Below are 11092 nucleotides of genomic sequence, written 5' to 3' on the forward strand. Positions count from 1 at the left end.
CTTCTTCCGCTTGGTAAAATTGAGTCAAGAAGGTCTTTTAAACACATTTAAAAGCAGGCTGGCACAGTCAGTGCTGTAAGGCGCATGGTGTCGCCAGGTGGCAGTCCTGGAACATCACAGGTATGGCACCTTTTGGATGTGCGGTGGAAGCTGAAGAGCACATTTCAAAGGTGGCGGCGGGGGGGGGGGCGGAGAGAGAGCCTTTCCAGTCAGCCACCGCAAACATAGTGAAGGGCCTGAAGGATTAAGAACTCGAGGCAAATACTGTATTGCTATGGAAGGTCTGAGAGCAAGCGCCCGCGCGCACTCTTCCTTCTCCGGTCCATTCAGAAGCGAGCAATCGCACTGGAAGAATGGCCAACGTTCCTCGATGTGATCTGAATAAATCGGGCGGAATCCGGTGCAATCCTTCTGCGTGCGCAGCGGCTCCTTGTGCAAGAAGTTATGCTGGAGCTGAGCCTGTGCAAAGGTGGCGAGGTCACCGGACCAAGCTCAGAGGGTGTCCGCTCGCTCGCGCAAAGGACCCTTGCGCTGAAGGGACGGACGGACGGACGCAGGCAACAGGGTTCAGCCAAACTGGGGGGCTCTCCTCTGGCGGGAGCGCGGCGCGGACGGCAGGGGGTGCTTCGAGAGCGCAGCGCAAAGGCAGCGCCTGTTGCAACCGGAGCCGGCAGGAGGCGTGGCGGAGGCGGGGAGTAGCGCCAGGCCGGGGGCAGGCTCGGGCGCCGTCGGAGGCTGGGCGAGCGGCTGTGGATGCCACCGCTGCTGCTGCTGCTGCTGCTGCTCTCGCTTCCTCCTCCTCCTGCTCCGCGCGCTGGTCCCCGAACTCCCTCGGCGATCGCAACTGGAACCGCCTCCGCTGAGCCATGCAGGACCGCCAGCCGCCCCCGCCGTCCCTGTCAGGTGCCAGCCCGGCAGGTGAGAGGGTGAAGCGGGCGCGGGCGACGAGAGCGCCAAGCCGGTGCGCCGGGCTCCAGCGAGGGCGAAGGAGGGTCCGCGGGAGAGTCGCGGCTGGACGGGGCGGGCCGGGAACAGCCCGGCTCCGCGTCCTCGGCGGGGCTCCTAAAGGGACTCCAGCGCCCGCTCTGCCCGCGGCGGTCCCGGTCCTGGCGGGGGTGATGGCTTCCTCGCCCGCCTTCCACGCCGCCGAGTCGAGCCGGCTGCCTCGCCTGCCACCTCCCGGGCCGCTTCCCCGCCCTCCGTGCCTTGCTTGCCAGCCGCCCCGGGACGTGGGGCGCCTACACCGGGTCTTGGGGCAGCGGGGCGCCCCTCGCCCTCCTTCGCGCGGCTCGCCGGCCACGGGGAACGGGGCTCTCGCCTTTCCCGAACGGCGTCCGTCGGCGCCTGGCGGAAGGGAGCCCGCTCGGCACGGGCCTTCACGGACCCCGACCGTGGAGCGCGGCGATGGTGGTGGTGGGTGTTGAACGATCGCGCGACCCCGCGGTCCCTCAAAGGGAGGGGTCCCGACCCAGGGGTCGAGCTGGTGTTTCTTGTGAGGGGGGGGCGGCGGAGCGCGCACACGCCAGCCTGGCCGCAGCGGAGAGAGTGAGGGCACCCTGTTTTTACTTCCAAGCATGTTACAGTACTGTACTTTCAGGGTGTTCTTGTGGGATCTTGTTCGCCCAATGGTGAAAGCAGCTTGACCTCCTCCCTCCTGCAATAAGCACCCTGGTCTGTTGTCCAGCCTCGGGCAGCAAAATCTCTTGGGCTGGCCCTGCTAAACATGCCCAGGACTTGGGGGGGGGGGAAGAGAGCAACTAATGCTTGCTGAGTATTCTTTATGGGGACCATTCCTCAAAAACTCCCCCCCCCCAACTGATAAGGAAATGAAAATAATGCTTGGCTCTTTTTTGTGGAGGGGGCCTTGTTTGCTATCGAGACCTGCCAGCCAGGAACCTGGGATGTCTTGGCCAGTATCCCGCTGCCCCCCCCTGCAGTCCTGGCTGCAGACTGGGAGCCTGGTGGGAGGGCTTATCAGCAGGTGGAGCCTGCAGGTGACTTACCTTGGTTCCAGATGCGATGCCAGAACTCTAGCAACGATGCCCGGTCGCTTCTTGAGGTTGTTTTCTTTTCCTAAGGGATTTTAAACTGCAGAAACGTTGGTTTTGTTTATTGGTTAGTGCTTATAACACTGTTTCAGTACTTTGCGGGAATGCGTACTCAAATGTATATTGAACCACCCCCACCCCCACAAGGTCCTACAAAGGAGAAAGGATAAATCCATGAAATAAATAAATGAGGCTGGTTTCAGCAAGAGTCTCCGATGTCTAGTGGGGTCTGAGAGGTGCTAAACTTTCCCTGGCTTTTGCTTTGCCGTCTCTCCCCCCCCCCCCCAAGCTCCGGCCAGCCTGGCTCCAGCCAAGAAGATCAAGGCCACCATCAAGAAGACGCTGCCTGTGACAGGCCCCCAGGCCCCCACCCTGCGTGAGCTGATGCACTGGTACTGCATGAATACCAACACGCATGGCTGCCGACGCATCGTGGTCTCCCGGGGACGCCTGCGCCGGCTCCTGTGGATCCTGCTCACCCTGATAGCGGTGGGGCTGATCCTGTGGTACTGCGCGCAGCTGATCATGAACTACTACGTGGCCTCCGTCTCGGTCACTGTGCAGTTTCACAAGCTCCCCTTCCCTGCCGTCACCATCTGCAACATCAACCCGTACAAGTGAGTGAGTGAGGGAGGGAGGGAGGGAGGGAGGGAGGGAGGGAGTGCCGCTCCCGAACCCCCTTTCCCAGGCGGGAGAGGCTGCCCTCTTCTCAGGCCACAGGGTGGGACTGGCCATAGCCAGGTCGAGACCAAGGCAGAAGGACAGAGGCGCCAGCTTCTCAAGCAGGAGAAGGGGAAGAGCAGCTGGTGGGAATGGCCCCCTTGGGGCAGAGCTTCAGAATCCCCTAGCCGGCAGGGTTGCCCCCCGTTATGGCCCAAAATTTAACTTTTGGGACCTGTAGGATCAGCTGTGCAGAACAGGACCCACACATTCCTTCCCTCCCTCGCATGCTGCTCTGGGATCAGGATCTGTAGGCCGCTGGGAGCGGCCACGATGAATAGCATCTCTCCTTTGGAATCCTCTGTCGAAGGAGGCCGATCCGGCCTCTTGCAAGAAACCAAGGGCAGGCTTTTGCCTCCTCGCAGGTACAGCGCCATCAAGGACCACCTGGCTGAGCTGGACAAGGAGACCACGAAAGCCTTGGAGTCCTTATACAGCTTCACGGGCAGCCAGCCCCGGGAACGCCGGGAGGCAGGCAGCGAGGAGGCGGAGAAGGGCGGGTTCCTGCAACGCTTTCCCCTGCAGAGGATGGATCGCCTTCGGTCCAAGGCCACTAAAAACCTCTCTACCAGCTATAGACGCCGGAGTGAGACCGATTTCTTTCCGGGGAGTTCCAGCATGGTGAACGTCAACAACCCCGAGGACATGGTGGGCTTCGAACTGGTGAGTCCTACATCAACTCTCTCTCTCTCTCTTTCTCTGTGTGTGAGTGTTTGTGTGTGTGTGTGTCTGACAGCTTTGGGGGACCAGCAGGTGTCTCAGCATCGTCTGCCGAGAGGGTCTCCTGCTGGCCTCCCTGTGACTGGTGCAGCCCCCCCCCTCTCCGGAGCCATGCTGCTTCCCAGCAGGCCTAACTCTGGGGAAGCTCTGCCCACCTGAGCCCCTCTTTTCCTTTCCTCTCCTCCTCCTCCTCCAGTGCGACACGAGAGACAAGAATGATTGTGCCCTTTACACATTCAGCTCCGGGGTCAGCGCCATCCAGGAGTGGTACAAGCTGCACTACATGAACATCATGGCTCAGATTGATGCCGAGGAGAAGGAGCGGATGAGCTACTCGGCCGATGAGCTGATCCTCAGCTGCTTCTTTGATGGCGTCTCCTGCGATTCCAGGTCCGTTGGAGCATCGAGAGAAAGAGAGAGAGAGATTCTGGAGGATTGGAAGGGGAAAGGGTGTGTGTGAGGTGTTTTCCCACTCCCGAGCAGAGTTGCCAGGGAGAGTAACACAAGAGGAGCCGGCCTGATTCAGCAGGTGGCGGGCAGCACATGCAGTCCCTTGGCCATTGCCTGCGCACCTGCAAAACCTCTTGAGGCTGTGATGGAGATGACTGACCGAAACGAGAAGCGCGGCTGGTCCTGGGAAGTGGGAACGGCTCCTTTCTCAAGCATTCTTGTGAAGGCTGAGCAGATGGGGGGGGGGGGAAACGGTGATCCCTCGTTTGCATTTTGGCAAGCACCCATGTGGGCTGGAGTTGGAGAGCGGAGGAAGTTCAGAGCTTTGCTTTCTCTCTCTCTCTCTCTCTCTCTCTCTCTCTCTCTCTCTGTATGTTTGTTTTAAAATCACACCTTGAGCCCTTGTGGTTTGTGTAGGTTAGCTGAGGACACAAACTGTCTCTGAGTTCTTAGGGGAGCAAAGCTCCGAGGCAGACCAGGAGAGTCGTGCTGGGATGTGAGCACTGTTTGGGCACAAATAAGTTTGCTCAGAAGGAGGCCCTCCTGGCTGGGCTGGCCTGATCACCCAGCAAAAGAGTTTGGGATTTGGGGTTTCCAGTGCCCTTGTGTGACGAGGCACCACCCAGTAGGTTTTTCTTTGAAAGAAGCTTGAAGGGAGGTGGGCGAGCGGGCGGGCGGGCGGCCAGGACCGGCATTCCTCCAGGGCAGCAGCCCGGCCCCGAAGCGGCCGTGCCCCGCTTGGTCCCAGGGTGGACGAACAATGGAGCGATCCCACAAGCTCTCCGACCTCACAAGCAGAAGCCAAAACCACATTCCTGAAGAGCCGCCCGCTTGGGCTCCGCATCTCCTGTGCCTCCTTTGCTCTGAATACCAGCAAAGCGCGGCCAAGGCGTCCGGCTGAATGCATGCCTTGCTTTGTGTGTGTGTGTGTGGAGAGGGGGCCAGTGAAGGTGCATGCCCTCAAGAGATGGGAGCCCGCCTGAAGGGGAGGAGAGGGATGCCGGAGACGCCCCTTATATGGGGCGAGACCCGTGGTTCAGTCCAAGAGTCCCGGTACGGTCCCCTGTGAGTGGCCGTGGCGACTCTCCGGCTCCTGTCCTCTCCTGGAAGGTCTGGCCGTGGCACCGGCAGAGTCCGGACAAGACAGGCAATCGACCGGGGGTCTTGGTTTCGTCTCCCGCAGGAACTTCACTTCCTTCCATCACCCTTTGCACGGGAACTGTTACACCTTCAACAGTGGAGAAAACGGGAAGATCCTGAGCACGTCTACAGGAGGCAGTGAAAATGGTAAGTCCCCAGCCCAGCCCCCCAGCCCCCCCAGCCCCCCCCCAGCGAGACTGTTTGAACTGAACAGACAGGGAGACCTTGGGTGGGAAAGCGCTGCTCTCGGGCGGAAAGGAAGGCAGGGGTCAGTCCCACCCACCCCCGTAGCAAAATGTTGTCCAGCTTGGGGGGGGGGGCGGTTCAGCAAAGCACTGGGAGTGTGGGACTCCACCAGTGAATGCCAAAAGAATTACCGGGAGAAGGCAGCCTGCAGCCGCTCCAAGCCCTTAAATCCAAGTGTCGGCCATCAAATTCAGCGTCAGCCGCACTTCGGCACCAGAGTCCTCAACGCGAGCATGGCTTCTTGTGCTTCCGGAGGGGCCCGCATGGCCTGGCACAAGACTCGCACCCAGAGGGCTGCATTGCATGTGATGAGGTTGCTTTTTCACCGGGGACCACTTAAAAGGGATGCACGGATCCCTTCTTCATCTGATTTGGTGCTGTGGGTTTTTGCTCCGTTTTTGCTCCGTTCTCAGTTTGCTTTGGGATTTTTCTTGCTTGAATTGTTCGATCATTTATTCCGTCAGCTTTTTTAAAATGCCAGCGCACGGCAGCGGGTGGCTGTCTTGGTGGCTGAGCGCTGCTGAAGGCGGCCTAGCCTGAGCCCAAGGTGCAAAGGTCCCGGCGCCCTTTGCTGCTGCGTGTTCCTGTGGCCTAATCCTGTGCCACCTTTCCCGTCCAGGGCTGCAGGTGGTCCTGTACATAGACGAGGCAGACTACAACCCCTTCTTGGTCACGGCGACTGGGGCCAAGATCGTGGTCCACGGTCAGGATGAGTATCCCTTCATCGAGGACATCGGCACGGAGATTGAGACGGCGACGGCCACCTCCATTGGGATGCACTTTGTGAGTGGCCCCCCTCCGGTTGCCTCCCCCCCGCTTCCCTTCTGGGTGTTCAGCAAGGGGCCACGGAGCCCTCTGAATACCGAGGCAGGTGCCTCTGCCCCCCCCGCCCCTGAGGGCCACCAAGCTCCAGACAGAGACACCCATAATGGCCACCCACCCATGGCCTCCATCCCACCCACCGGCAACCTCCTCTCCCTCTCCCTCTTGCAGACGACGTCCCGCCGGCTCAGCAAGCCTTACAGCAACTGCACGGAGGACGGCTCAGACGTCCCCGTGGAGAACCTCTACAACAAGAACTACTCGTTGCAGGTGAGACGCCCAGGTGGTCGTCCCGGTCAGTGGGCTCAGGCGAGGGGTGGAGGCTGCAGCGGGCAAAGGCCGCCAGGCAGGTCTGGCCAGCCGATCGGAACTGGACACCCTCTGAAGCTCACTGGGCTACTGGGTCCTGGGCCAGACCCTCCTGCCTTCAGCCAGGAGGAGCCCCCAGGATGTTCTGTCGCAGCCCCAGCCATCCTGCTGCTGGGAAAAATCTTCCCTGGTCTCTCTCAGGAGATACTTGGCATGGGGATGCCAGGGGCTGGCACCCCTAAGCCCCAGGGGTGCTCCATAGCCAGCGCTTGGTTTTAGAGGCATTAATAATGCCCCTCCGCCAAGTGCTCATCGTGAGTGCACTGCAGAGACCAGCCTCTGTGCGGAAGGCAGGCTTTTGCCCCCGAGGAGAACTCTGCTGTGGCTACTGGGCTGGGCACCCAGTTGGGCTCAATGGCTAGCAGGCGATCCGTCCCTCCTGGCCGTGGGATTGAACAGCGCCTTGCTTTCTCCCTGGCAGATCTGCCTGCACTCCTGCTTCCAGAAATCCATGGTGAAAACCTGCGGCTGCGCACAGTACACCCAACCCCTGCCGGCTGGGGCCGAGTTCTGTAACTACAAAAAATACCCGAACTGGAGTAAGTTCCCCTCAGAGGCGAGCTGCCTCGGCCCCCTTCTGCTCCCCCTCCAGGCCTGGGCAGAGAGTCCCCCCCCCCCCCGAGCTCAAGGAGGAAAGCATCAGGACAGAGAGGGCGGGCTTTCTCCCCTAAATGCTCGGCCTCTAAATGGCTTCCTGCATCCCAGCTCTGGAGAGCCCCAGCCCGGGAGCAAGGCCACCTCGGGCAGAGGGGGGGGGCACCTCTTGCGAGGTCCGGCTGACCTCCCCTGGAGATGGCCAGGGCATCTCTCTTGGCTGGCCAAGGAGCCAGGAGGCTAGGAGGCCATGGTTGCTGCTGCTGCTGCCACCTCCTGTTGCCCCCAGGGGTGGAAGGCTCGGGGGGGGGGCCTGGTTCTCTCTCTCTCCTCCACCTGGGCAGCTGCGGGTGGGTCTCTGGGGGTGTGGCCAAGGGCACCCTGCCATCCTCCAACGCCCACCCTGGCCTGCTCTTTCGCCAGTGTACTGCTACTACAAGCTCCACAAGCAGTTTGTGAAGGAAGAGCTTGGCTGCCAGCAGATCTGCAGAGAGGCCTGCAGGTAAGAACCCTGGAAGGCACAGAAGGGGGGGGCAGAGAGGGAGAGGGAAACTGAGGCAAGCAGGCAGGCAGACAGATTCCTCCTCCCAAACACACACACACACACACCCCTGGCATTTCCAGCATCCTTATTTCCCTTCTAGGAAGGGACCCCCCCCCGTGGCTTTTTATTTCATTTTCTGTGTCACCTCCTGAGGGGTCCTCCTCTCAAGGGCCATGCACTGACCGGGTGGGAACCTTCCTCGATGCCACTCAGCCCTCGGGCCGCTTCTCTGCAAGCTTTTGTCGGACAGGAAAGCGCCGGCTTGCTCCCCTTTGGTCTCCCGGCCCCTCCTGTGGTTCCAGGCCAGCCCTCCCACCCCCTCCAGCCAAGGCCCCACGGGCGGCACTGGGAGCTGCTCCTCTTGGCAGAGCCAGTGGTTCAGTCCTGGCCCACACCCCTGCAAGGAACCATGCCGAAAGCCCCCCCCCCCCGCTCAGAGCAGACACCCCAGGAAATACCCACCCAGGGGGAGGGAACACAAAAGGGGGGGGAAACACATGCCATGGAATCGAAATCCTGTGGGGGGGTCTTAGCCTTGGGTCGTTTGGGAACCTGCCCCTCGCCCAGCCTCCGGGCTGCCCCTTGCTCACGCCCGGCCTGTCTCTGCAGCCTGAAGGAGTGGACGCTCACCACCAGCCTCGCCCAGTGGCCCTCCACGGTGTCCGAGGTGAGTGGCTCACCCCCAGCCGCCCGCTGCGCGTCTCGACTCCCCCACGTCCCTGTTTGCCATCCTGCCTGTTCTGGCCCCCCAGGATGCAGGTGGAAGCTCAGAGGGGGGAGGGAGGTCCCCCCCCACATCCCAGCAGCTTGTTTGCCCTGGTCCCTGGCCAGGCCCCGGGCGGAAGAGGGCAGGAAGGCCATCTAGCTGGGGGGGGGGGGGGGCTTCTGTGTGGATGAGCAGGTGAGCAAGCGAAGATGACGCCTTTTCTGGGCTCTGGATGGTGGCCCAGGAGCAGGAGAGGAAGGGGTGACGTTGAGAGAAGGGAGAGAGGGAGGCCCTTGGGGGGGGAGGGGGGAAGGGTCCTCCACAGCCCCAGATTCATTCGCAGGGGAGGCCAGGAAGGGGGCCAGGAGGGGGGTCTCCAGCTCACCTGGGGTCTACTCTTGTGCTCCTTCCTCAGGACTGGATGCTCCGAGTTCTCTCTTGGGACAAAGGAAAGAACAGCAACAAGAGTCTCAACAAGTAAGTTCTCCTCCCGGACTGGCGGCTGGGAAGAAAAAGTCCCGCAGCCAAACCCGACCCGGACGCTCGCCCTCCTGCTCGGGTTCCCCGGTGCCCCCTCGTCCTCGGGCTCTTCTTCTCCCTTCTGCTTCCAACCCTCCACCCCCCACCCCCACCCCACCCCCACCTCACCCATTTCTTTTCCCAGGACAGACCTGGCCAACCTGATGGTCTTCTACAAGGATCTGAATGAGAGACGCATCACTGAGAACCCAGCAAACAATGTGAGTGACCTCCTGGGTTCGGGGCGGCCGGGGGGGGGGCGAGCAAAGATGGGGCCAGTTGCTCTTCTGGACTACAACTCCCACCAGCCAGTCTGGGGGAGGAATTCCAGGGGATGAATTCCTCCCTGGGCGTCCAGGTGCTCTGCCTGGCCTGCCGAGCGCTTTTGGGGTGGGGGAAAGGACAGGATCTGTGGGGAGTCCATGGAGGGCTCCCCACCTTGGGCTGATGCAGCCTTCCTTCCTTCCTGCATGCTCCCCCCACACACACACAGGTGGTCACGCTCCTGTCCAACTTTGGGGGCCAGCTGGGCCTCTGGATGAGCTGCTCCGTGGTCTGCGTCATTGAGATCGTGGAGGTCTTCTTCATTGACACGCTGAGCATCATCCTGCGCCGCTGGTGGCAGACGGCCAAGAAGTGGTGGAGGGCCCGGAAGGGCGGCTCGGGCGAGGCGGCGGCAGCACACCCTCCCGGCGGCGCCCGAGAGGCCGAGGGCCACGACAACCTGGCCTGCGTCCCCGAGGATGAGGACGACCTGCCCACCTTCAACACGGCCATGCGGCTGCCGGTCCCCCCAGGCCTCCCGCCCCCCAGGACTCCCCCACCCAACTACAGTGCGCTGCAGCTGGCCGGCTCCTTTTCGGGGCAGCTGGGCGACACCCTGGAGGTCAGGACCCCGTGAGGTCCTCCTTCACATGTGGGGGTGTGTGGAAAGGGGGACTGCTTCGTGGGATGCTGTGGGGCTGGCCCTGCTGTCCTCTGAGCAGGGGGACTGGACCTTGATAGCCGGGAGCAGGAGCCGGGAGTGTGTGGGGGTGCCTGCTGCAGGAGCCCCTTCTTCAGAGGACCTGGAACATCTTGATAGGATCCAGGATCCCGTCTCTTTGGGTGGGCCGATGGGAGGAAGCGCTGCTCACGGCGCGAAGCCGCCAGGCCTCTCCTCTTGGGAGGAAGAGGCGCTCAGCTCACGACGACCATGAACCCCAGCCAGAAGCAGCCCACTCTCGTGGAGGGCCAGCAGGGACCCCCAACCGCCTCTCCTCACCGGGCCCAAAGTGGGCGACCTCCAGCAGAGGGGGCGAGAAGGGCCTCCAGGCTGGGTTTTCAGGGCTAACTCGATGGCGTGGCGGGATTGGGACCTGTGGAGGGCAGCGCCGTGACTCTGCACTGATTCCGAGTGAAAAACATGGACTTTGATGATCTTGCCTCTGCCTCATCTGCCTTTTCCCTTCTGTCCAAGGAACCGGGGGGGGGGGGCAACCCTTAGGGTGGAGAAGGACCTCTGGGCCTGGATCCAGGGGCTGGTGGTGGTGGGAAAGGGGCTCAACCCCAGGTGTCAAGGGATGGGCAGGGCTTTTCCCCTGGAAGAGAAAGATCCGCACTGGAAGAAAGGAGTGGCCTTCGTCCGTCTCTGCTTTGGCCAAAATTGGGGAAACGCAGGAAGGTTCGGGCGAGGACTCTTCGCCGGCTTTGCAAGGGAGCTGATCCTCTCTGGCTGGAGGTGCAGAGGGGAGGGTTTGAGGAAGGAACACACACACACACACACACTGCCAGCATCCTCCCTCGGCAGCAGGGGCGGGGGAAAAACCCAAACCTAAGTGCCTGTCCCCTGCCCAGGGTGTTTCTGATTTTGCCTCGGTCTAAATAAATCAGCCTGTGTGATTTTATGCCAATCGATGCCCTCTTTGGACCTCTTGTTTGGAACTGTGCAGGCGCCCACCCTCTGTGCGTGGGGGGGGGGTGCCTGTGTGCCCATAAGAACTGCCTGGCTGGGTCGTGGTCTCCAGAAGGAGGGGGCGAAGGTAAGCAGCTGCCAATCCCCATGGGATTCCCATTGGGCCCCACACAAATGCTGCCCCCTGCCAGGCTGCTGGCTCTTGTGCCCCCTTGCAAGTGGTGAAGACATGGGGGAGGTTCCTCTGCCAGGGCCCCCAGCCCCACAGCTGGAGCCAGTGGGTCAGGGCGACCATGGGACCTTGTGGCCTCCATTCCAGC

General features: G+C 61.7%; 1 protein-coding gene across 1 annotated transcript; it reads left to right on the forward strand.

Moving 5' to 3' along the window:
• Positions 1-220: 220 nt before the first annotated feature.
• On the forward strand, positions 221-10764 carry SCNN1G (sodium channel epithelial 1 subunit gamma). The gene is made up of 13 exons (XM_078381415.1): positions 221-918; positions 2338-2665; positions 3134-3431; positions 3685-3878; positions 5122-5225; positions 5944-6107; positions 6318-6416; positions 6937-7054; positions 7533-7611; positions 8263-8320; positions 8775-8836; positions 9024-9099; positions 9372-10764. The coding sequence occupies exons 1-13, from the start codon at positions 867-869 to the stop codon at positions 9777-9779; spliced, it is 2040 nt and encodes a 679-aa protein (XP_078237541.1). The 5' UTR covers positions 221-866; the 3' UTR covers positions 9780-10764.
• Positions 10765-11092: the final 328 nt, after the last annotated feature.

This window comes from Pogona vitticeps, chromosome 13 (genome assembly GCF_051106095.1).
Source record: "Pogona vitticeps strain Pit_001003342236 chromosome 13, PviZW2.1, whole genome shotgun sequence".
Lineage (NCBI taxonomy): Eukaryota > Metazoa > Chordata > Lepidosauria > Squamata > Agamidae > Pogona > Pogona vitticeps.

Bases quoted from the DNA above. Each gene is read 5' to 3' on its own strand.
- SCNN1G (XM_078381415.1), top strand. From the start codon at position 867: ATGCAGGACCGCCAGCCGCCCCCGCCGTCCCTGTCAGGTGCCAGCCCG. The intron at 3,432-3,684 runs GTGAGTCCTACA...CTCCTCCTCCAG, and splicing joins ACATGGTGGGCTTCGAACTG to TGCGACACGAGAGACAAGAA. The intron at 7,055-7,532 runs GTAAGTTCCCCT...CTCTTTCGCCAG, and splicing joins CAAAAAATACCCGAACTGGA to TGTACTGCTACTACAAGCTC.